General features: G+C 50.0%; 1 protein-coding gene across 1 annotated transcript; it reads right to left on the reverse strand.

Moving 5' to 3' along the window:
* Window positions 1–1,870: 1,870 nt before the first annotated feature.
* Window positions 1,871–25,458, reverse strand: LOC138758889 (lipoprotein lipase-like). The gene is made up of 9 exons (XM_069928432.1): window positions 25,204–25,458; window positions 17,761–17,930; window positions 14,499–14,678; window positions 12,880–12,991; window positions 11,467–11,700; window positions 6,102–6,344; window positions 5,299–5,419; window positions 3,607–3,840; window positions 1,871–2,411 (listed from the first exon to the last, which is right to left on the reverse strand). Exons 1-9 carry the CDS (start codon window positions 25,283–25,285, stop codon window positions 2,330–2,332), a joined length of 1,458 nt encoding a protein of 485 aa, XP_069784533.1. The 5' UTR covers window positions 25,286–25,458; the 3' UTR covers window positions 1,871–2,329.
* Between the last annotated feature and the right edge of the window lie 1,350 nt (window positions 25,459–26,808).

Consider the following 26,808-nt stretch of genomic DNA (forward strand, 5'->3'; position numbering starts at 1 on the left):
TTGTTGTTGAGTCTGATAGTGGAGGGGTAGCAGCTCTTCCTGAACCTGGTGGTGCGAGTCTTGAGGCACCTACCCCTCTTTCCTGATGGCAGCAGCGAGAACAGAGCATGTGCTGGTTGGTATGGATCCTTGATGATTGCTGCTACTCTCCGTCGGCAGCGTTCCCTGAAGCTGTTCTCATAAGTGAGGAGGGCTTTACCTGTGATGTCTTGGGTTGTGTCCACTACCTTTTGGAGGGTTTTACGCTCAAGGTATTGCTGTCCCCATACCAGGCCGTGATGCAGCCGGTCAGCACACTTTCCACCACACCTCCGCAGAAATTTGCCAGGGTTTCTCGTGATGTGCTTTCTGCAAATCTTTGGCAACCATCTTCACTCTCTACAATATCAGTGTCATCCACAAACTTGCTGATCATGCCATGTACGTTTTCATCAAAATCATTGATTTAGATGACAAACACAGCCATGGGCCCAACACCGAACGCCGTTGCACACCACTGGTCACATGCCTCCAATCTGAGAAACAACCGTTTCTTCATCATCGGCACATCTGTCCACGGTCTTATGCACTGCCCACGCTGGGGTCACCTGTAAACTGGAGGAAGAACACCTGGGCGCCCTCAAATCAGACGGCATTAACATAGTTCCTGTCCAGTTCCTGTCAAACCCCTCCTATCTCCTTCTTTCCCCATCATCTTTCCTTCACCTCCCCACCGTCTCCTCAGAGAGTTACCCCCTCCCTCCATCATCTCTGCATTTCCACCTTCTACCCTCCCGCCCATGATCTCTTACCCATTAGCCTGTGCTTCACCTTTTTATTCAGATATCTATCTGTTTTTTTTTCTTAGAGAGCCCAGGGCCAAACATTGGTTAACCTTTGTGGATGCTGCAAGACCTTCAGAGTGTGTCCAGCCCGTCTCCAGCCCCCGATGTCTGCAGATTTTCCAATTCAACTCTTATCTTTTCTGTAGTAGCTGGAATGGAAAGTCTCATGACATTATATCAAGATGGCACTGGCGAGATCTCCCAGCAGATCCACTCCTTTCATAAATATATGGGCTCTACTCTGCGCCCCTCACTGAACACCCTCTGTACGTCATGCTGCCCTTGCTTTGCACTAAGATTTTTTTTCCTCGGCAATCGTGCTCTTACAGCTGTATGAACATCACAGTTGACCTTTAAATTTTATTCACAGCACGGTAGAAGCCACTTCCGGCTATTTACACCCGCACCGCCCCATCACACCCAAGTTATTCTACAATCCCGTACATTTTGAAAGGTGGGAGGAAATTGGAGAGCCCGGAGGAAACCGACACAGACACGGGGAGATCATACAAACTCCTGACAGACAGCTCCATATTCAAACCCAGGCCTCTGGCTCTGTAACAGTGTAACAGCTGCCCTACCACCTGGATGCTCGTGGGAGAACCCTGCTCGGTACCAGGGATCATGTGACAAATCAAATTAAATAAGTGAGGAAGGGAAACTAGAAGGAGAGATGGAGTGGGGGGGGGGGGGGAAGTTGTGGTGGAGGGAGTGGTGAACAGGTTTGCGGGTGGTGATCTGAGCAGGATGTAGAGAAGAGGAGACATCGGCACTGTGCCTCAATGTCCAAACAACCAGGAGCATGGATCTTATCCAAATGGTGGAATGGGCGTTGACCTGTTGCCCCAATGCATTGCCCCTTCCTCCAATGAGGTAAGGAGTTGGGGTAGGGTCCCACTGAGAGTTACCCCTACCTACCCTGCTCAAAAACAAAAGGAAGGCTCCCAGAGCAGTTCACAAACAACATGGTGGTTTTACAATTCAATCACATTTCTAACAGGGAAACCAGCAATTCACTCTGCACAGCAAGATTTCACACACAGATCTTGACGAGATAACAGGTTTATTTCAGTGAGTTTGGCTGTGAGATAAATATGGGTCAGATATTTAGCTTTCTTTAACAGGAGTGGCATGGGGCTTTACCTTATAGTGGGTGCCAGCCTTGGTTTAACATTAGGGAAGTTGGGACAGGCAGCGTGCGGTCCTCCCCCTTATCCTGCCCCTCTCAGTGGAGTCACTTTGAACGTTAGACCCAGGACTGGACTGCAGTGTGTGCTGCACACCCGCAGAGGGACGAGAGGGCAGCCGGCCGTGCTGCAGATACTCACAGCGCTGAAAAGCTCTGTTCCCTGAGGAAATGCACAGCATCCAGATAACAGCTCCTGGGCTATCTGCTGCCGGGGGGCTTGGCTGGGAATTCGAGGAAGACCAATGTTACAATTCATGTGCACCACCCATTCCTCCGAGCAGTGACACACTTTCCTCTCCACTTTACTCCATGTCTCTTAGTTCTGACACTTCACAAAAGTCACCTCCTGTGACAGATGCAGCTTCACTGCGGGGGCACCTTTCGCACAGAACACAAGCCTGCAGAGAAAGGAGAGACCAGTCAAGGGGATTAGCAGCATGGTGGGTTACAGCAGGGAAACAGGCCCATTCTGCCCACTGAGTATGTGCTCTCCCCATTTACCCAGTCCCTTCTCCAATCCCATTCCATCCCCTTCCCAGTGGCAACCCCCTCCCCCCACCATCGATTCTACCCCTCATCTAGACACTAGCGGCAACTGACCAATTAAACGGCCAGTCCACACATCATTCGGATGTGGAAGGGAGCTGAGGAACCAGGAAATGCTTCACGCAGTCGTAGGGAGAATGTGCAAACTCCGCACAGACAGCGACCAAAGATGCAGCAAGAACCTGGAGCTAGGAGCAGCAGCACTACCTGCTGAGCACCATGCAACCTGGGGTTCCTGCTCTCCTACAGGATGATCACCGTGACCTCGCCCCAACACCAAAGATGATAGTGACCCTTGCCCCCAAACCCAAACGTCGACCGACATCGACTCCTGATCCCGACAACAGTGACCCCTGGCCCCTTGACCCCAATGACAGTGATGGGCGTGAGTTAAGCAGAAGAGCAGGGAGATCCTGTTCCTCCCCTTCCCCCACCGATTTGCACCCAGCGACGTTGCTCTCCTTTCCTCGAGAACAGTCATGGGCCCTGAGGTGGCTGGGATCCCTTGTCCCAGCAAATCCATCTGCGTCTGGCATTGCCTCACACACCTCACCTCCTTCCCCCCGAACCACCACAGTCCAACTTCACCCCCTCCCCCCCGCCCATCCCACCTTGGTCCATCTGCCCCCAACAGGAAAGATTGAGTTGATGGATGCAGGTACAATAGTGTCTTTCAAAAGCTCTTAAATAGGCACATGGATGCAAGATAGAGAGTTATGGGTGTGAGGTGGAGGAAAAAAAACCAGATTGTTGTGTGGAGTTGGTTTGCATAGGTCAGCACAACTGTAGGCCAAAGGGCCTGGACTGTGCAATGTCCTAATGATCATTCAGCCAATCAAATTTGTGCTAGTTTCTGTGGGATCAATCCCATCACCCCTTGCTTCTCCTCCATTGTCCTCTCAGTTATTTTCCATCCAGGCCTGATCAGCTGCCCATTTGAAAGCCTGGCTTGTCCCTGCCTCCATCACAGGAGACAAAACCACACCCCGCCCCCCCCCCCCCCCCCCACCACCACCATCCGCTAAAGCCTGTGCACCCCACACCTACTTTTTCTGGGTCTCTCCCGCCTTCACTCGCACCCTCCTGATTTCCAGGCTGCTGGTGGTCTCCTCACTGCTGTCCCAGAACCTCCAGAGCGTCCAGGGCTTGGTGACCTTGCCCACAATGGTGGACCAGACGGAGGTGTTGTCTTCCCACTTCAGTTTCAACATCAGCAGCTCTCCGATATCCACCTCTGTGTGCAACAAGAACGACGACGTGGTGTTGGGCAGCACCTTCAGGCTACGAGGAACACAAGAGCACGAGCATAACTTGAGTCCACAGACAGAGGGGAACAAGGCAGCTCCAGGAGACTCTGTGGCTTCATCAACTGGATTTCCTGAATTCAGAATAAATCCCAGGATTCCTACATTCAACATTGCAGATAAAGAGCTCTCATTTCAACAGCATCTTTCCCACTCTGACATTTTTTTTAAATTACAGATAGACCACTTTTGAAGTATGGTCTTTGCAGGAAACGCAACTACCTTCACACACCAACCTAATGACAACAAATACCATTTATGGACAGTCCTTCGGCCCATTATAGCCATGGCTATTCACTCTGATCCCACTGGTCCATGTTTGGTTCATATCCTTGGATGTCTTGCCGTCAGCATCTGATTCCACCCCTCCTCTGGCAGCTAGATCCAGATGTTGGCCACTCCCTGTGTAAATAACATTCCCCTCCGATCCTCATCCTCTCACCTTGTATGGGGGAAAAGTTCGATATTTCCTACCTGTGCCTCTTCTAACCTCTGGTCTAAGATCAGAAAGGTGAGGTTTGGAGGGGACCCAAGGACCCAAGATTGGAATCTGGTCCAACCACTCTCACCTTCAGGAAGGGCCTGAGGTGGCAGGGCAGCCTGCGGGGATCATCAGGTGTACACTGAGCTCTCTCTCCAGATCAAGAGCGGCCATGGAGGCCAAGTCATTGGGTGTGTTGAAGGTGGAAGTTGTTAAGTCAGAGGGCTCTAAGGTTAAAGGGAGAAGGCAGTAAAATGGGGTTAAGAGGAAGAATAGATCGACCAGGATTTGAATGGCAGAACAGTCTCGATGGGCTGAATGGCCTAATTCTGCTCCCACATTGCCTGGTCTCACTGGTTAATGAGAGTGGTATTAGTAGAGTTTGATGGCTAGCAGAAACATAGAGGGATGTAGGGCCTCTTTCTGAGCTGCACAATTCATTAAGTCTATCAGATGGTGCACAAGGGCAGGCTTTGTGCAGCTCGAGGGGACCATGAGGCTCCTGGACCCTGGTAAGAGTGCAATGGAACCAGGACACAGTCTCAGGAATTGGGTGGGGGGGGGGGGAGTAGATCCCAAATGGAGATATGGAGGAATTGCTTCTCCCAGAGAAGGACAAATCTGCAAAATTCTCCACCGAAGGAAACAGTAAATGTATTTAAGACATGATTGCAGAGCCAGGAAATTAAGGGTTATGGGGACCAGTCAAGCAAGTGGAGTTTTCTCTCCATCGTCAGAGCAGCCTTGATCTGGTTGAGTGCCAGAGCAGGCTCGATGGGACAGATGACCAAGTCCTGCTCCCATGTTAAATTGACTAACCAACTCTCCCTCCTCCCTCAGTCCCCCTGTGTAATACCAAGTAGTGCCCTCCTGCCAGATTCCACCAAAACATCAACGGTTGTCCTGCAGTATAATAATCAACTCCCACTGCAGAGCAGAGCCGCAGACACTCACATTGGAAGGGCGAGCCCTCCGGTTTCATTCTTCGTCCCAAAGAGGGAAATGAGGAAGTTTGCAGCCGTCTCCGTTCTGTTGACATTTCTGAAGAAATGGATCTTCAGCTGATAGTGGTACACTGCAGGGGGAAAGGGAATACGTTTCTCAACAAGGAAGTCATTCAAGAGCTAGCAGACACCAATCTCAGCCAGTTTAACCCCTTGGGCACAGAGAGGAGCAGAGAGGAACACACGCGCAGACCGCAAACTGGAGTGGAGAAAAAAAACAAGGGAGTTGCTGGAGGAACTCAGCAGGTTGAGCAACATCTGTGGAAGGGAAAAGTCGACAGGGTAGGGTAGGGTAGAGGGGAGAAGGCCAGAGCAACGAGGAATGGGGAGGGGAAGATGGGGGCCTGTAGGTGATTGGTGGGGTGCAAAGGAGAAAGGATGATGGACAGACAGTAGCAGGCTGGGAGTGGAAGACACACTCCTGCACAAAAGCTGTAACCTTGTGAAAAAGGATTAATAGATTAATGGCTAAATCTCAAGCGCATGAGAAGCAGGGGAGGGTCATAGGTTCAGCATTTTATAAGGTAGGGTCAATTCTGGCAGCTCCCATCTGTCGCTGAAGTAGGTCCACCTCAGGCTCTGAATTCCTGTTAATTGAAGATATCACCTCAAGAAGGCAGCCAACATCATAATGGACCCCCCATCACCCTGGTTATAACTTCCTCTCACTGCTGCCTTTGAGCAGAGAAGCCTCTGTGAGCACGGTCACTGAGGTGTGCTCTGGGAGGGGGTGGGCTGGTCCCGGGCACTCACCTCTGAAGGGCATGTCCGCCGCCGTCTTCAGGTACATGCGGCCGCTCCTCTTGCTGCGGACCCTGCGCACATCGTAGCCCAGCGTATTGCAGCGGTTCTTGCGGCAGCTCAGGCACACGCCTCGTTCAAAGGTCTCCTGGTTGGAGCAGCGGTAGGCCAGGCTGGGTGAGTTCTTGTGGAGGAGGGAGTCGATGAATAGATGGATGGCTCGCTCATGTTGGCATTTGATGGCATCTGCCACCGCTGCAGGGGGATCAAAATGGCAGCATTCAGCCGAGGCCCTAGACTGTGCATAGGCCCAACAACTTACGCCTGGGTGGCCAGGTTGTGGTCATTCATATTAGAGAGAGAGCCCTGAGGGAATCATCCTACTCTCATCCTCTTAAGATCTCCCCACTCTCCGTGGAATCTCCCTCAAAGGATCTCCCCACTCCCTGTTGGATCTCTCTTTCCAAAATATACCAGGATACTTGGGATCTTAATGGAACAGCTTGAGAAAAGGAGGATTGTGGATTTCAACGCACAATAATGCCAGACAATCAATACACATAGCACCAATGAAACAGAATCAAAGATACACAGTACTGGTGAAACACGCGGAACCAGGGACACACGCGGAACCAGGGACACACGCGGAACCAGGGACACACGCGGAACCAGGGACACACGCGGAACCAGGGACACACGCGGAACCAGGGACACACGCGGAACCAGGGACACACGCGGAACCAGGGACACACGCGGAACCAGGGACACACGCGGAACCAGGGACACACGCGGAACCAGGGAGGCAGGGTACCATTGAAACAAGCAGTACTAGGGATAAAACAGTTTCAGCGGGGCATGCATGTGCACACACCCACCCACCCACACCAACCCACTGAAACACAGCACCAAAACCAATCTAGCTCACTAAATCAGATTTTAAATATCGTTTGGCACAGTGTTAATGTGATTGACCCCGAGGATGCAGTAGACCAGCTGGGACCAGCTGTGTACCAGTCAGCTATTGAAGGCCCCTCCTCCTGGAGTCAGTTGCTGCAGAGAGAGCAAGTGGGAACGAGAGGGGAATGGGGAGGGGAGGGGAGAGGGAGTGGGAACCGAGAAGGAGGAGGAGGGGGAAGAGGGGGAGAAGAGAGGGGGGGGAATGTGTGGCCTGAGAGAGACATGGATAACACAGGACTAGTGTGGGTGGGACAGTTTGGATGGCAGGGGCAGGTTGGGCTGAAGGGCCTGTTTTCATTCTGTGTGACTCAGTGCCCCAGCTCACCATTAGCCTCCCACCCCAACCCCCACACAGAGGTCAAACCTCCAAAGGGGCGATGATGACAAGGTAACACGGCCATCCATCCCTTTGGGCAAGTCAGCAGGAATGGAGTGAGGCCGCACACTCTGGAGGGAGCCCTTGAGAACAGCCCCTCACCTGGAGGCAACTATCGTCCATACGAAGGGGAAGCAACTGAAGTGCAAAGTTGAGCATTGGATACAAGACCATAAGACATAGGAGCCAAAATTAGGCCATTCAGCCCATTGAGTCTGCCCCATCATTTAATCATGAGCTGATCCATTTTCCATCTCAGCCTTATCCCCATAACCTTTAATCAAGAATCTATCAATTCCTGCCTTAAATGCACCCAATAACTTGGCCTATGGTGACAAATTCCACATATTTACCTCTTTCTGGCTAAAGAAATTTCTCCGCATCTCAGCGGATGCCCTTCAGTTCTAAAATGGTGCCCCCTTGTCCTAGACTCTCCCATCATGGGAAACAACTTTTCTACATCTACTCTATCCATCTTTCAACATTCAAAATGTTTCAATAAGAAATTCCCCCCCCCCCACCATTCTACTAAATTCCTATGAGTACAGGTCAAGAACTGTCAAACGCTTCTCGTATAATAACATTTTTATTCCCAGAATCATCCTTGTGAACCTCCTCTGAACCCTCTCCGATGTCAGCACATCCTTTCTTAAATTAGAAACCCAAAACTGTTTACAAATCTCCAAGCGAAGTCTCACCAGTGCCTCAACATCACATCCCTGCTCTTGTATTCTATTCTCTTGAAATGAATGCCGCATTGCCGACTCAACTTGCGAGTTTACCTTCAGGCTGTCCTGCCCAAGGACTCCCAGGTCCCTTTGCATCCGGGAATTTTCAGTTTCCTCCCGATTTAGAAAATAGTCTGCCCGTTTATTACTTCTACCAAAGTGCACGACCTGACACTTTCCAACATTGTATTCATTTGCTACTTCCCTGCCCATTCTCCAAACCTGCTGCAGCCTCCCTGTTTCCTCAACACTACCTGCTCCTCCCCCTACCTTTGTATCATCCACAAACTTGGCCGCAAAGCCAATCATTCCAGAATCTAAATCGTTAATGTACAACATAAAAAGAAGCCCCCGAACCCCGACCCCCTATGGAACACCACTAGCAACTGGCAGCCAATCGGAATAGGATCCCTGTATCCCAAATCTGCTCCTTGCCAATCAACCAATATCCTACCACGTTTCCTATTATACCATGGGCTCTTATCTTGTTAAGTTGCCTCATGTGCGGCACCTTGACAAAGGCCTTCTGAAAATCCAAACACACAACTTCCACTGCATCTCCTTTATCTAGTCTGCTTGTCACTTCTTTTTTGAACATTTTATTTTAAAAGACTTAAGCAGATACAAACAACAAGACATTTTCTTATCACACAACATAATAAAAATAAAATATTCCCCCTCTTCCCCAGATATTAAACTATAAAAGGCAAAGGAAAAAAATTAAAACACATCATCTGTACCACAACCTTAATTCAGTCTCTATTGATCTGACAGGATGGTTTGTATCTTCATTTTTTTTTGGGGGGGGGGGGAAATCATAAGTGCCTCAGGTATGGTGGTCTGTGCACTGTGCAGCAAAAAAAGAAAAATCACACAGAAACTGTGAGTGAGCTGAACCGAGCACCGACCACAATGGTGACCCCGACTTGACACTGGAAGGAAGGCCGAAATGGGCTATCCAGTGGCAACGAGGGCCCCGGCGGCGCAGGATGTCGTAGAAGTGTCTGAGAGCGGGGCAGCTTCTGGCTGTTGTGAACAGATACGTGGTGCTTCTGGAAACCGACAACAGCCTGACTATGTCCACGTGGACATGGTCAAATTATTGGTGTGTCGGCGGGAAGGACTGAAGAGGGGCTTCCACGTGCCTCTGCACCCTGGATGTCTGACAGTGCAGACAAGTTCTGGCCCAGTGACCAACCTGTTACGTGGGCCATGCCACATGAATCTGTTTGCGACTACTTGTCACTTCTTCAAAGAATTCCAATAGGGTTATCAAGCAAGACTTTCCCTCAAGGAAGCCACGCTGGCTGTTGACTATCTTCTCACGAGTCTGCAAGTACTGCGTAACCTCATCCTTGACAATCGTCTCCCAACATCTTCCCAACCACGCTATAATTTTCTTTCTGCTGTCTCCCTCCCTTGTTGAATAGTGGGGTGACGTTTGAGATTTTCCAGAACCATACCAGAATCTATTGATTCCTGAAAGATTACCAATGATTCCATAATTTCTACAACTACTTCTTTTAGAACCCAAGGCTACAATCCAGGAGATTTATCCACCCTTAGACCATTCAGCTTTCTGAGCACCTTCTCCCTTGAAATAATAACTGCACTCACTTCCCTTCCCAGATACCTTTCAATATCTGGCACACTGCCAATGTCTTCCACAGTGAATTCTGATGCAAAATAGACATTTAGATCCTCTGCTATCTCCTTATCTCCCATTATTATTTCTCCAGTTTCATTTTCTAGTGGTCCAAAATCAACTCTCATCTCTCATTTACTATATATACTTGAAAAAGCTTTTTGTATCCTGTAATATTATTTGCTAGCCTACTTTCGTACTTCATCTTTTCCTTCCTTGTGAGTTTTTTTAAGTTACTTTCAGCAAGTTTTTAAAATCTTTCCAGTCCTCTATCTTCCCACTCATTTTTGCTTCCTTAACCATATAACTGTTTACGGCGTGGAAACAGGCCATGTCGGCCCTTCAAGTACACGCCGGTTCATTTGAACAACTCCACTAGCTTCCCCCTCTTGCTCTCCACCCATAACCCTCCAACCCCTCACATCCATGTACACAACCAACCTTCTCTTAAATGACAGAAGGGACCCTGCAGCAACTATCTCTTTTGGAAGATCATTCCATTCTGCCACCACTCTGAGTGAAAAAGCATCCTTTAATATTTCACCTAAAGTTTTGCGCCTTTTCCTTGTATATTGATTCCCCTCCAGTTCAGATGCAACCTGACCCACTGTACAGGTCATCCAGTAAAGGTTCCAATGATCCAAGAACGAGAAATTCTGCCCCCTGCACCATCTCTCCAGCCACTCATTTGTCTGCACTATCTTCCTGTTCTGTCCTTCCCCAGCTCGTGGCATCGGGAGTGATCCAAAGATTACCACCTTGGAGGTCCTGCTCTTCAGCCCCTTTCCCAACTCCCTAAACATACTTTGCAGGACCTCTACCCCACTCCAGCCTATGTCATTGGTACCAATATATCCAAAGACCTCTGGCTGCTCACCCTCCCCTTTAAGAATATTCTGCACCCCCTCAGAGACATCCTGTACCCAAGCACCCAGGAGGCAACACACTATCATGGAATCTCTTGTGTGCCGCGATGGATGGGTTGTGACGCATTGAGGAGCCATGGTAATGGATGGGTTACATGGCAACAAGGATCCACGGCAGATAGGTTGTGGGGCAACAAGGAAATACAGCAATGGATGGGTTGCATGGCAACGATGAGCCACAGTGATGGATGGGTTGTGTGCCAACCCAGGACCATGGCTATGGTGGATAGAAGGTGGGGGAGCTGCTGGGGGCAGGGTGGATGAGGTAGGGCGATCCACACCCACACTGACTTAGTGCCCCAATGGGGGCCACCAAGAGGAGGTGGCTCATGCAGGTCTTCCTACTCTAGCGCTAGGTGGGGTTGGCCATCCCGTGGGGGTCTTCACCTGGGGTAGAGCCCTGGCGAAGACTCCCACTGGATGGTGCTATGAATCCATTTGGTCCCCTCCGAATGGAGGCAGGCATTGGCCGGAGCCTGTCCCAGCGCATGCTTGTGGCCCGCCACCACACGCACCCCCACCACCTGCTGGACAACCAGGACACATACACCCCTGGCCACTTATGACGTGTGCACCACCAGACAACTAGGACACATGCACGCCTGGACTAAAGTGGAAGTGAGTCGCTGTCGCTGAGGGACCCCCTAATGGTGGACCCCTCCCCAACCGGCTGTGCCCCTCCCCCTGGACTTGGATCCTAGCCCAAGTCCCCACCAACGGATTGAACCCTCCTCCGCCCCCTCACCGTATACGCCCTGTGACCTCATGTTGCTGAGCACCCGGCTCAAGCTGCATCCCGGCTGGAACCGGCCTCCATTGGGATAGATGTCCACATGGGCCACCGGAGCCTGGATGCCAATACTCCGGCCCAGTGAGCCGCGTGTGAAGGTGTGGAGGGCATCCACGAATGCTGCATCATCTGGGGATAGCCGGTGGTGGGCCTCAGTACCCTCAAACTGCGGCCCTGCCGGGTCCAGACCTGCGGGCAGAGGGAGTGGAGACAGGGGTGAATGGAGCAGCACAGAAACAGGTCCTTCAGCCCAACCAGTCCATTATGACCCAGGTGCAGCTCATCCTATTGCTTACCTTACCCATCTCCCTCCACCTTCCCTACCTCTGAACCTGTCTGTCCTTGCATGGACCACTTCCTCTAGCAGTTTGTTCCACACACCCACCACCCTATGTGGAGACCCTGTCTCTATTTCCCTTTGAAGCTCTCCCATTTCACCCTCTTGTTCAGGCTCTCCTACCTTTGGGAAAAGACTGATCATTCACCAGTGGCTAGGGTCATCCTGTGGTCAAGATTCCTTGGGCGGGAAACTCCTGTAAGCAGTTAGAGGTCATGGAGGTCTCCTGTCAGGGGTTAAGGACATAGGTCCCCTGGGGCAAGGGTCTCATGGAGGTCAAGGTTCTCCTGCGGACACGGGCTTAGGTATGTCCCAGAGGTCAGGGTTCTCTTGCAGTCAGGGATCTCCTTGAGGTTGGTCTCCCAGAGATCAGGGTTAGGGGTCAGAGGTGTCCCAAAGGTCAGACACCTCCCAGGGTTTAGGGGTCTCCTGCATTTGGGCGTTCATGGGATGCTCGCTCTGGGAAGTTCCCAGGGTGTGAGGACCCCCCCTCCTTAAGCAGTTGCTCCTCAGCCAGATCCCCGGAAGGTTTGAGCTTCACCACTGCCCCAAGCAGCAATAAGACCACACTGGGATGTCCCAGAATGGAGGCAAGGCCAAGGCTCAGACCTCTCCAGGATTTCCTTGAGAACTGGAGTCCAGACCTTCACCACCTGCCCTCAGCTGTAACAGGGACCCCTACCCCACTTCCATGATGTTCCCATCACTGACTCTCTCACCCATTGCCCCCAGACTGATCCATTCCCCCCACACTGTATGCCTTCCCCAACACCAATCCCCAACCCCACACCGACTCCCACCTTCCACACTGACCCCTATCCCCACACCGTCCCCCTCTCCAACATCCTCCCCCCACACCAACCCCCTCAACACCGACCTCCACCCCCCCTACACAACCCCCACACCAACTCCCTCTCCCCATTCTGTCTCCCTCCCACCACACCGACCCCCTCCTATCCCACCACACCTACCCCCACCCTGACCCCTCTCCCCCTACCCCCACCCCCCCTTCCCCCCACAACGACCCCCACCTGTGATCCTGCCGATGGTGTGGTTGGTGTAGGTGCCAGCAAACCCTGCCACGTGCGCCCCCAGACTGTAGCCCAGCATGTGGATGTGTTCAGCCGGGAAGCCCAGATCCTCCTGCAGAGAGCAGACTCACATCTCACTCCGAACTTCCCAGAACCGTCCGTCCGTCCGTCCGAGACCTCACCCCCCCCACCCCCATTCCCCTTAACCTCCCAAGCCTCCCTGCTGGGACATCCCCTCGTGCATCCCAAATGTCTCCAACTGATTGAAATGGGACTTCCCTGCTGGATTAAACTCAAATTTGCATTTCCATCACGCACCCTGTGGAACTATTCCATCCAGCCTCCGACACACAGCAAGGGTGACTGACATCCCTCCAAACGAGGGAGCAGCCAGGTTGAGAATCCTGCACACTCCTGACATCCCTTGCAGATGAGAACACGGCTGTGGGGAGTCGGAGGGAAGTCAGCAGCCGCAGGATTCTGAGGTGAATGCTTCAGTATTTACAGCCCGGTAGAAAGCCCATCCTGCCCATGGTGCCCAATTCCTACCCAATTAACCCACCAACCCCATAAAATTTGGGAGGAAACTAGAGCACCTGAGGAAAGCCCACACAGTCACAAGGAGAGCGTACAAACTCCTAACAGGCAACAGTGGATTCGAAACTAGAGCTGGTGAGAGGCTGAAAGGCCAAATGTTGCAGATGCCAAAAATCTGCAACAAAACAGAAAATGCTGGAAACCATGAGGTCAGGCGGCATCTGTGGAGAAATAAATGAATGGTTCCTGTTGAAGACCGGATCTGACAAGAGGTCCTCAGTCGAAAGCGTTCCTCTCTCCACAGATGCTGTCTGACCTGCAGTCTACTGTCAGCATTTTCTGTTATTATTATTATTATTATTAGAACAAATAAATAATGAAATTAAAACTTTGAAATGCAAGCGTTTATGGTCATCGGTACAATGAGTATTGTGGACAAGTGTAGACTTGGTCAGTGCATACGTTCTCTGAAATATGGACTGGATACAGGTGTGCAGTCTGCCAGATTGTTCTGCGGACACCCGGATTACATCAGTAATGGAACACCGTGGCTAGAGGTGCAGCAAGATCTGAGATGCAGGTCTTCATTCCCACAGGTGGAATACAGTCTGGTCCTGTGGCCTTTGCTGTATCTTGTGCAAAACGTCACTCTGTCCTCTGCCTTCCCAAAATGATCTGCACCCTGGGAAATGGCTAAAAACAATCAACACTATGGTGTTTCGTCATACCTGTTTGGGCTGACCAAGCCGGAGGCCTGTTACTCTTCACAGACATTGGTCTCGGGTCTGGTGAGGACAATATGGGTATCCCAAATGCTGGGGTTTCCTCCCACATTACATATATGGATAGATTAATTGCTTGGTGCCACTTGACCCCAGTACCAGAATTAGCATATTGGAGGGTGGGCGCGTGGGTGGGTGTTGATGAAAACGCGGGAAGAATCATTTGAACAAGGTTAGGTTCAGTGTAAAACATGGACAGCAGGGAGCTGTTGGACTGAATGGCCTGTCTCTTTGTGTCACCACGACTTGGCTGGGGAGTTTAGATTCAAAGAGCAGAACAGGTAGTCACGTCACACTCACCTCCAGCCATTCGACAAAATCAGCGATATCGCGGCCAACCAGTCTGGTGTTCCCCACAGCCACAGGGTAGTGCTGGTGGGCTCGGGACAGCCAGTCCACAACAATGACGTTGGCATCACCCTCCCTCTCATACAAGGCCTGCACCAGCTTCGGAACCCAGTCCTCAAACATACCAGTAACCTGCAACATAAAATATCACTGAAACCAAAATTCCACATGGATTCAGAAAACGAGAAGTGGGAGAGTGGGTTGCAGAGGAAGCGAGGGGAGGGGGCACCGCCGGGGACGCCAGGATGGAAAGTCTGTACGATTTCCACTGGGTTCTCTGAGAAAGCAACAATTGGACTCAGTGAGGGACTAGAATTGGGGTATATAACAGCGTGAGACTGTGTTGACATCATTTAAGGGAGGTGCTGATTACTGATTTGTATGATGGAGTGAGTGTCAATCTTGATCACTGAGATCGCTTGTAGAGATTGCTCCCACTAAGGGATTTAAATTGTTTGAATGGGACCTTCAACAGGGAATATAGATTATGGCAACTGAAGAGAGTATTTATTGTAAATTATAGTAAACTGTTTGATGAGAGTATTGGTGTTGAATTTTTTTTTTTAAATTGATTACACTGGACAATGAAGATTTTTGCTTCCTGAACATTTCGGATGTATTTTATGGATTTTGGGTTGCTGATCACAATAATTACTTGAAAATGTTCCTATCACATACCTTTTTCTAGATAGAACCTATTTCTGTTATTTCCTGTCATTTTTTAAGTTTACTTCAAACATATAAAACCATGAAGTGTAACACGTCATTGAAAATTAATTTTCTGCACTCGCACTTGGACTTCTTCCCCGCTGATCTCAGTGCAGTCAGTGACGGACACGGTGAAAGGTTTCACCAGGTCATTACGACCATGGTAATGCGATATCAGGGTTACTGGAATACATCAATGCTGGCCGCCTATTATTGAACACTGACACGAGAGGAATTAGATGCTTAGTACAAATGAAAATCAGCGGCAAAACTACAGCAAATCTGAAATTATTGTTACATTCAGCTTGAAGTTGTCTATCATAATCCCCATTTATTTTTCAGGCATAGTGTTTATGCTTCTACAGCGCCAGCGATTAGGACAAGACCAGGGTTCAAATCCCTGCTGTCTGTAAGGAGTTTGTATGTTCTCCCACCTGTCTGCGTGGGTTTTCTCCGGGGACTCTGGTTTCCTCCCACCCTTCAAAACGTACCAGGGGTTGTAAGTTAATGGGGTGCAATTGGGCGGCGCGGACTCGTGGGCCGAAGTGGTCTGTTACTGTGCTGTATGTCTACATTTAAATTCAAACCTATTGAAAAACATTGTTGCCCAGTGTTACTGCTCTGGATTATGCGATCATTCTGAAGTTAACATTATTGAGTGTTTGAAAGTTTTAATATTGGGTTGTTGACACTCAAATCTGAATTGCAAATACATGTTGAGTTTCATAAGTTATTTTTTTTAAAAAAGGTGTTTTGAAATCTATTTTTAAATATTGATTAATTTGAATATTGATCATGAATTTAATTTTTTTTTAAATTTAATTTAGAGATGCAGCACAGTAACAGGCCCTGCCAGCCCACACCACCCAAATACACCCACATGACCAATTAACTTAACAACCACATGTGTCTTTGGAACAGCCCGGTTAGGCAAGGTGCTTAGCACAACACCTTTACAGCGCCAGCGATTGGGAGCAGGCTTCGAATCCCGTGCTATCTGTAAGGAGATTTTACGTTCTCCCTGTGTCTGCGTGGGTTTTCTCCAGGGGCTCTGGTTTCCTCCCACCGTTCAAAATTACCGGGGGTGTTGGTTAATGGGGGGTAACTGGCCCGAAATGGCCTGTAACTGTGCTGTATGTATGTCTAAATTTTTTTTTATTTTAACATGAGAGGAGACCCGTGCGGTCACGGAGAGAATGTATAATCTCCTAGCGGACAGCGCTAGATTCTAAGATGGGAGACCAGTGTTGTAATAGCATTGTGTTAACTGCTATGCTAACAATGCTGGCATGAAATTCTGGTGTCCTTACCCGAGAAAGGATACACAAGCTTTCAAGACTGACAGGAGGTTGGCCAGGTTGATTCTGGAAGTGAGGGGATAATTTTGAGGAGAGAGGAGAGTAACCTGAAAGTTTTGAAGGATGAGGGGTGAATCTTGTAGAAATGTGTAAAATAATGAAGGACTCAACAAGACTGAAGCAGGGTGGTTGTTCCACTGGCAGGTGAAGCTAGAGTTGGGGAGCATGGGCTTAAGATTCGGGGGAGTAGATTTAAAAAGTAGAGCAGAGAGGAGGTTCCTGGTCCCTGAACTCCGCAGCTGTGGGATGTCCTGGTCTGGGTATCCAAGGTTACGTGGGACTGGACATGAACTCAGCATCAGTTACATCTCATCACACAAGTGATCTGGAGGTAAGACCATGTTCTGTGTATCTATGTTTCCCGATGACTACAGTGAGTAGAAAAACAAATTGTGTAGCAGACATGCGTCTGCACAGAGATATATAGACAGGTTAAGTGAGTGGGCAAGGATCTGGCAGATGGAGAACAATGGTGGTAAATTTTTGGAAGAAAAACATCAAGATCAGATTATTATTTGAACGGTGAAAGTTGGCAGCATGCAGCTGTGCAGAGGGATTTGGGAGAGCTTGTTGTGCATGAATCACACTAAAGCGGCAAATAGATCATTGCGAGAGAGCTTGAAGTTAAGAGCAGAGAGATTCTGCTGCAACTGTACAGGGTACTGGTGAGGCCGCACCTGGAGTATTGCACAGAGTCTTGGTCTTCTTACTTGAGAAAGGATAGACTGGCTTTGGAGGCGATTCACCAGATTGATTCCAGAGATGAGGGAGGGGTTAGCCTACGAGGAGACACGGAGTCTCCTATGATTAGATTCAGTGGAGTTGGAAAGAATGGGAAGGGATCTTATAGAGACATAAAATTATGAAAGGACTCAATAAGTCAGAAGCCAGGAGGTTATTTCCACTGGCAGGTGAGACTTGAACTCACCTCAAGGTTTGGGGGAGTAGATTGAAAGTCGTGTTTGCAGTGAGGATTGATTTGGATGGTTGCTATCGTGTATGGAGAGCAAACAGATAAATTTCCTCCAGCTTTGTAATGAGTGTTATTCTCCTCTTGAGTCATCACGACAACCAGCAATGAGAGTTTATTCAGATTTACAGAGCTTGACAGAAGGCAGACGTAAATGTTTCCTTTTGTTGCCACTTACTGTCCACCCATGGATGACCAGGAACATCCGAGAAGATTGGTTGAAGTTGCATTCCGAGATGCTTTGCAACCAGCCGGGCACAAGGAAACAGGAATCGGTCTCCGGATCCAAGGCATTTCGGAGAGAGAACTTTGTCACAATGCTACTGAGATCTTTTCTTGTCTGATGAGCTGTGGAAGGTGAAGACCAACTGTGAATGGAACAGCCCAACAACAGCTATTGAAGATATTGAGAAAAACAGAAGATATTGGAAGCTGGGCAATTTCGCCCCCCCCCCCACCCCGAGATTGTTCTGCCATTCAACAGAGCAACTGTTACCCACAACATTCAGTGATGGAGAACGAGTAAGTGATATCAGACATTAGATGGAATTAATCAGCAAAGGGAGGAGGGAGGACAGAGAAAAGGGTGTGACTGGAATATATGGATCACAGATCAAGGCAGAAGGTGATAGGAGAAAAATACACAACGAAATGTGGAAGATGAATGAGGACAAGTCATGGGAAGTGGAAGAGGACAGTCGCGATTGATCAATAGAAACTAAATTATTTCCTCCATTAGCAAGAACCACAATACTGATGAATGGAAGGGAGAATTTGAACATCCAGATGCACTGGTCATTAATATTGATGTAATCCCCTGCAGCCCTCCCTTTGCCATCTCCAAAGCGCCGCCTGCCCTCGCCTCCAAAGCGCCGCCTGCCCTCGCCTCCAAAGCGCCGCCTGCCCTCGCCTCCAAAGCGCCGCCTGCCCTCGCCTCCAAAGCGCCGCCTGCCCTCGCCTCCAAAGCGCCGCCTGCCCTCGCCTCCAAAGCGCCGCCTGCCCTCGCCTCCAAAGCGCCGCCTGCCCTCGCCTCCAAAGCGCCGCCTGCCCTCGCCTCCAAAGCGCCGCCTGCCCTCGCCTCCAAAGCGCCGCCTGCCCTCGCCTCCAAAGCGCCGCCTGCCCTCGCCTCCAAAGCGCCGCCTGCCCTCGCCTCCAAAGCGCCGCCTGCCCTCGCCTCCAAAGCGCCGCCTGCCCTCGCCTCCAAAGCGCCGCCTGCCCTCGCCTCCAAAGCGCCGCCTGCCCTCGCCTCCAAAGCGCCGCCTGCCCTCGCCTCCAAAGCGCCGCCTGCCCTCGCCTCCAAAGCGCCGCCTGCCCTCGCCTCCAAAGCGCCGCCTGCCCTCGCCTCCAAAGCGCCGCCTGCCCTCGCCTCCAAAGCGCCGCCTGCCCTCGCCTCCAAAGCGCCGCCTGCCCTCGCCTCCAAAGCGCCGCCTGCCCTCGCCTCCAAAGCGCCGCCTGCCCTCGCCTCCAAAGCGCCGCCTGCCCTCGCCTCCAAAGCGCCGCCTGCCCTCGCCTCCAAAGCGCCGCCTGCCCTCGCCTCCAAAGCGCCGCCTGCCCTCGCCTCCAAAGCGCCGCCTGCCCTCGCCTCCAAAGCGCCGCCTGCCCTCGCCTCCAAAGCGCCGCCTGCCCTCGCCTCCAAAGCGCCGCCTGCCCTCGCCTCCAAAGCGCCGCCTGCCCTCGCCTCCAAAGCGCCGCCTGCCCTCGCCTCCAAAGCGCCGCCTGCCCTCGCCTCCAAAGCGCCGCCTGCCCTCGCCTCCAAAGCGCCGCCTGCCCTCGCCTCCAAAGCGCCGCCTGCCCTCGCCTCCAAAGCGCCGCCTGCCCTCGCCTCCAAAGCGCCGCCTGCCCTCGCCTCCAAAGCGCCGCCTGCCCTCGCCTCCAAAGCGCCGCCTGCCCTCGCCTCCAAAGCGCCGCCGCCGCCTGCCCTCGTCTCCAAATCACCGCCTAGTATCATTAGGAAAGTATCTGTTATCTTTTCCAAAGCATCGTTCTCCAGCCCTGAGAATCATTCCCCCTCTCCAGGAATCTGGAAGCAACATCCTTTATTCCCCAGCCCTGGGATTCTTTCCCCAGCTTCGGGGAACTGTTCCCCAGCTCAGAATCAAAATTTATTGTCATGAACAAGTCATGATGGTGTTTTGCGGCAGAATCATAATGTAAGCATTCATATTACAACCAACTTACAACATTACAAAAAAAAATAAAAATAACAGTGCATGAAAAGTTAGGCCGTGTCTTTGGCTCATTGATCATTCAGGAATCTGGTGGCAGCAGGGAAGAAGCTGTCCTTGTGCAGCTGAGTGCTCGTCTTTAGGCTCCTGTACCTTTTCCCCAGATGGTAGTGTGGCCTGGGTGATGGGGGTCTTTGAGGATAGAGGCTGTCCTTTTTTAAGACACAGCCTCATGTAGATATCCTCGATGGAGTGATTCTTCGGGAATCTGGAAGCCGCATCCTTCATTCCCCAGCTCTGGGGTGTGTGATAGCCCTGAACGAGTTTGATAGTATGCTGCAGACACAGGCTGATTGTAGTGGTACTTTGGACTCCAAACCTTATCTTGAAGAATGGGATCAAAGTTTGCATCTCCTAACAGGAGCATTATTGAAAGCAACCTGCATTCCTTGCCAATCCCACTGACCAGCCCTTGATCCATTACCTCCTATGCCTTATGATTCAAGATCCCTCTCCTTGCTGTAAATGGTCCCACCTTGGGGTGATTCCATTGCAAAGATCAGTATAGAGGGTGTGATGATGTAATAAGGGGAGGGCGTATTATACTGCCTGCTTGCTATTGGCTATGGCTGGCCAGTGGGAAAGCATCTCCATCTGTTATACCAGTAGGTGGCGTATCTTTACAGCCATAGACCTGCACTGGTCTGGGCTACTGAGCATGGGTGCCGCCATCTTGGGCATGGACCTTCAATGGTCAAGTATAGGCTGTGGCTAAAATTCCACTGCTCCCTCTGGTCTTCCTGAAGCACACTTCAGAGCAAGCTGCTGCTCTACCCTGGGTGCTCCCAACTGCTGCTCATCAATAAATACATAGTAAATAATGGCATCGAGAGGGGTATAGAGAGTCAGAGTTTTACAGCACCAAAGCAGGCCCTTCAGCCTAACTTGTCCATGCCAACCAAGTTGTCTACCTGAGACAGTCCCATACTTCTCTAAAACTTTCCTATCCATGTCTCTGAGAGTTGAGCCCTACAGCCCTGGCAAGATTTTAATTAATCTTTCTGAACCTTTCCAGCTTAAAGACATAGCTACATAATACTCCAAGTGTGACTCCTCTGACTCCTTCCATCAAGCTAACCCTGAGTCTAACTGACCAACTCATCTTAGATCCCTTGTGATCAAACCTTCTGGATGAGCCTATCAAGTGGAATCTTGTGAAACCATTAATGAAGTCTTTTTTATGCATTATTACCTCTTTTGGTATTAGGGCATGACTCCAAAGCGATCTTAAAAATTAAAGTCCATGTGGACCACATCTACTTATCATTCCTCTCAGTGACTTAAAAAAAAAAATGGAATTTGTGAACCGTAATATTCCAAGGCCATAATTTCCATGAATCATACCTTTCCTTTTCAAATGCTGGTAAATCTTGTCTCTCAGAATCCCCTGCAGAAACATCCTTACCACTAATGTTAGGATCACTGCTGTGGTCCCCTGGATGGACTTTGTGAGCTTATTTAAATAAAGAGAACTCTCCAGTCTTCTGGCACCTTATGCATGGCTAATGATGATGCAAATATTTCTGCCAGGGTCCCAACTATTCCTTTGCGAGCTTTGCACAGTCCCAGGTTTTATCTGGCAGGAGGAGGGGGGTTTAATCCACTTTAATACTCCCTGCATCTCCCCTTCAGTAATATAGACATGTTCCCTTGCCACAATTCCTTCCATGCCATGGACTTTATCTTCACTTCTAGCTGCCTCAGAAAAGCACCAATATATTAAAGGACACTTCCCATCCTTAACACACTCTCTTCTCCCTTCTCTCTCCAGACAGTTGGTATGTGTTTAAAAATATACACTTCCCAATTCAAGGACAGTTTCTTTCCTGGCATTATCAGTCTCCTCAATTGCCTTCCCATTAATAGAAGATAAATCCTTGCAATACATGTACTTTCTCTCTTCAATGCAATACCCTACACTTTTGTTCTATTTAACACTGTGTTTGTATTCTTGCACTTCCTATTTAGAGGTTGACTTGCCTTGTGACACTCCAAACCAATTTTTCACTGTATCTCAGTAAACGTGACAATAAATAATTAATTTAAAGATCTTGTGGGAGGTACAATTAGTGCAATGCTGTTACAGCACAGTAATCAGTAATCAGGACCAGGCTACAAATCCCCTGCTGTCTGTAAGGAGTGTGCAAGCTCTCCCAGTATGTATGTGGGTTTCATCCAGAGGCTCCAGTTTCCTCCCACCATTTGAATTGTACTAGCGGTTGTAGGTTAAGACTCTGCATTCACCCAACCCTTCTTCTTACGATTGTGCACACCAGATCACCCCTCATCCTCCTGCTCTTCAAGGAGTAAAGCCCCAGTCTGTTTAGCCTCTCCTGTAGCTCAGGTCCTGAATTCAGGCAACATCCTCGTAAATCTTCTCTGCACTCTTTCGAGCTTGACAACATCTTTCCTGGAGCCTGGTGATGAAAACTGAACACAATACTCAAAATGGGACCTCCCAACTTCTACACTCCATAGTCTGATGAAGGCCAATGAGGCAAAAAACCTTTCTGACCACCCTTTCTACCTGTGATGCCACTTTCAAGGTACTAAGTTCCAGTAATCCCAGATCCCTCCACTCTACAACACTCTCCAGATCCCTACCATTCACTGTGTAGGTCTCGCCATGTTAGACCTCCCAATCTGCAATACATTTCTCTGTATTAAATCCCATCATCCATTCCTCTGCCCACCTGCCTAAGTGTTCAAGATTCTGCCCCAATCTTTGACAACTGTCTTCACTATCTATAAACCGACATCAAACCTTGTGGTACACCACTAGTCACAGGCCATCAATGTGTAAAAAAAAACCTGCCCCCATCGCTCTATGCTTTCTTCTATGAAGCCAATTTTTTATCCACTCAGCTATCTCATCTTGGATCCTATGCAATCTAACTTTGCAGAGCAGCCTACCATGTTGAACCTTATCCAATACCTTGCTGAAATCCATAGAGGGAGAGGGAGAGGAAGAGAACATCTACAGCTCTGCTTTCATCAACCTTCTTGGTAACATCTTAAAAAAAACTATCTGATTTCTGAGCCACTTACAAAATTGTGCTGACTATCTCAAATCTGCCCTTGTCCATCAAAGCACTTGTATATCTTCTTTCTCAGAACACTCTCCAGTAATTTAACAACCAACAGCTCACTGACCTGTTGTTCCCAGGCTTTTCATTTCAGCCTTTCTTGAATAGAGGTAGAATATTTGCCACTCTCCAGTCCCTTGGCACCTCACATGTGCTAATTGGCAACTCATAAATCTCAGCCAAGACACCTGAAATTTCCTCTCTTGCTTCCCATAGTGTGCTCTGATAAATCTGATCAGGCCCCAGAGATCTGTCTATCTTCATAGGCATCAGGACCTTCAAGACCTCCTCAACTATAATACTGACCGTTCTCAAAACATTACCATTGATTGCTCCAAGTTCCCCAGTCCTCATATTTTTGATCCACAGTAAAAACAGAAGTGCTCTTTGAGTACATTGCCCATCTCCATTTTTCTCTCATTATCATTTTCCCCTTATAAAATCTCTTGGGATTATCCTTAATGTTATCTGCCAGAGCTGTCTCTGATCTCTTTATGCCCTCCTGATTACCTACATTTTTTATATTCTTTAAGGGATTCACTTGATCCCAGTGGCCTCTGCCTGACAGATACATGCCAACCAAGATCCCTACACCAAGCTAGTCCCCTCTTCTCACTGCTACCTTCCGACAGAGAGTATAGAGGCCTGAAAACCAGCACCTCTCGGTTCAAGAGGTCACAAAAGTCTGCGGTCACCATGGTTGAAGTAAAAACAACACTGGAGAAACCTAGCAGGTCAAACAGTGTCCTTTATATCGCAAAGATAAAGAGAAATACACTGGTGTCTATGGCGGCGAGGACTACACTGGATTGTCTATAAATTTTTTGTGCAGTGTTTCAGCAGAATTTTTTTAAATAAAAATATCCCTGTAGCTAGTTTATAACAACAAAAACATTTTTCCTAAGCCCAGCTTACATGTATCAATATACCTACAAGGCTACAATTCGATGCTCATTTACTTTTTGAACCTTCTAATGTGCTCCGGTCACAGCTGTCATTATTGCCCAATTACGACGACATTTCAAAACACGTGGTTTTGTCTGCACGCGCCCACCAGCACGCACTGTTGTTTTCGTTGCTGTTGAAGTTTTTACAGACGCTGCTTTTGTCAAATTTTCTGGTGTTTTAGCCTCAATATTGCGGTCATTAGTATTTGTGAACCTAGATCAATAACTTTTTTTTTGAAAATGAAGCAGGAATTAAAGGAAAAGGAGAAAAAAAATCAAAAGAGGGCTTCCGCTCAGTTACTAATAATGTAACTAATAAAGTTTTCTTTAAAGCCTGGGAACAACAGGTCAGTGAGCTGTTGGTTGTTAAGTTACTGGAGAGTGTTTGGAGAAAGAAGTGCTTAAATGGTCAAGGGCAGATTTGAGATAGTCAGCACAGTTTTGTAAGTGGCTCAGAAATCAGATCTTTTTTTTTGGAAGATGTGACCAAGAAGGTTGATGAAGGCATATCTGCTCTGCATATGACATAGTAATTTAAAGGTGTAAATTTTAATTTTGCCAGTTGTTAATCTCAGTGATATATGGGATTTACATTAGAACAAAAACATTACTAAGGATTCTGTATGGTCGGTCTGGCGCAGGAGGTTGGGGGAAGTGGGTGGAAGGTGGTTGGGACACCATTGAGTTCCGGCATTGGGTGACACCACTGGAGTCATAACTGGATACATAAGTTAAAGGGGGGGGGGGAGAATGTTGGTCTCTCGGTTCGGTTCAAGAACAACAGTAGGAAAGGTCACTTTTTTCTGCCCTAGGTTATATTATCTATATTTTTAAAATGTATTATTTGTTTTAATTCATTGGTATTCTATTGCAGATGGGTTTTTTGGTTATTTTCTCGTTGCTTTTACAGAATACCTATAATAAGAATTTTGGGTGTGTATGTACATTGTACAAGCTACATGACAATCAACTCTGCTTATCCCCCAAAGCTCTCCTGCCCCATGTACCTGTCTTTCCAACAACTGGTCGCTGTGGCAGGCACTCACGGGGCATGTCCCCGCCCGTGTCCTGCTCACCGGGATTGGGGAGGAGGGTTGGGAAACACCGGCGATGCGGCTTTGAGTGGAGCAGCCGGCAGCTCCCTCCCTCCCGTCCCCGCGTCGGCTCCTCCCGCTGCTCATCCGTCAGCCGCGGCGCTCCGCCCTCAGCCCGGGGTTACTGGCGGTCAGTGGCAGGCAGGGTGATCAGGGCTGGGAAGAGCCGCAAGCTCGGCACTGGACGGCAACAAGGCGCAACGATCCGCGCCTGGCGAATCAGGCACGGTGCCCTCTCCCTCCTCCACACCCGTGTCCCACCACATTACCTGCGGGGCTGAGAGCGTGGCCCGCACACGCGAGAATCAAGGGCGAGACCAGAAGGCAGATCCACGGGCTCCCGGACATCATCCCTGAACCGCCGCTGAGTCCTGGGCTTCACGGTCACTATTCCCCGGCGAGCGCCCCGACTTATAGACCTGGAGCGGGGGTTTTCCACTCTGTCTATATACTCGGCGTATATCTTCCCTGCACCCCGTGGGTCCAACTGATTGTCCCTGCTTCTCTCTCAACCCCCCCCCCAATCTCTCTTCCCCCTCTCCCCCTCTCTCTCTTCCCCCTCTCCCCCCTCTCTCTCTTCCCCCCCTCTCTCTTCCCCCTCCCCTCTCCCACCCCCTCTCCTCTCCCACCCCCTCCCCTCTCCCACCCCCTCCCCTCTCCTCCCTCTCCCCCTCTCTCCCACCCCCCTCTCCTCCCTCTCTCTTCCCTCTCCCCCTCTCTCTTCCCTCTCCCCCTCTCTCCTCCCTCTCCCCCCTCTCTCCTCCCTCCCCTCTCCCCCTCTCTCCTCCCTCCCCCTCCCCTTTCCCCCCCCCTTTCCCCCCCTCCCCTCTCCCCCCTCCCCTCTCTCCCCCTCCCCTCTCTCCCCCCTCCCTCTCTCCCCCCTCCCTCTCTCCCCCCTCCCTCTCTCCCCCCTCCCTCTACCCCCTCTCTCCCCCTCCCTCTACCCCCTCTCTCCCCCTCCCTCTACCCCCTCCCTCTACCCCCTCCCTCTACCCCCTCTCTTCCCCTCCCTCTACCCCCTGTTTCCCCCCTCCCTCCACCCCTCTTTTTGCACTCTCTCTGTTTCTTTTTGCTGCTATTTCTACACACACTGCCCGCCGCTCTCTGTTCGAGCTCCTGGCTGTCACACTCTGTTGCTCTCACTCGTTCCCGGTGGGGTATGCTAATCGCTACCCATCCATTGGTTACTCCTTGACCCCGCGGTGGAGGCTTTGCCTTGGAAAGTGCGCGCCTCCGTGCACTCCTGCCGACTGCCTTCAGTCCAAGTCTGAGCTCTGAACGCGGGCGCGCCCGCCTCCCCCCACCCAGGCGGCTCTCCCTGCTGCCACACCGAGTCGCACGTGTGACAGATACACTGAAGGTCCGCTTTTGCCCATGATTCGCACTTCCCCGTACCCGGTGTTACTGCGGGATTCCCGGCGTGTCCTCTCAATCCCAGATCCCTGCTTCAGCCTTGCCCGGTCGCCACCTGAGGCTCTCGGTGCCCTGTAGATTCTAATAGCGGGGAGGTGATACTGAACCTGAACAAGACGCTGGCACAATGCTGGAGAAACTCAGTCGGTCAAACGGTGTACTTTGTATAGCAAAGCTAGAAAACATTTCGGGCTTGAGCCTTTCATCAAAGTATCATGGCTCAAACCTGAAACATTGATCACATTGCAATCCAAAGTACACCGTTTGACCGGCTGAGTTTCTCCAGTATGGGTGTTTTTACTTCAGTCACAGTGTCTGCAGATTTTTGTATTTTACTCCTCTCTTAAAACGCTGACAACCCCATCGTTAGAGCATTGGGTCCTAAGTCTAGTCTCCACACCAGCTCCTGGAGAGGGTGCAGTCGGCAGCAGATGTCAAGTGCTTTCACTTCCAGCATTAGG

The sequence above is a fragment of the Narcine bancroftii genome, chromosome 3 (assembly GCF_036971445.1).
Source record: "Narcine bancroftii isolate sNarBan1 chromosome 3, sNarBan1.hap1, whole genome shotgun sequence".
Classification (NCBI taxonomy): Eukaryota; Metazoa; Chordata; class Chondrichthyes; order Torpediniformes; family Narcinidae; genus Narcine; species Narcine bancroftii.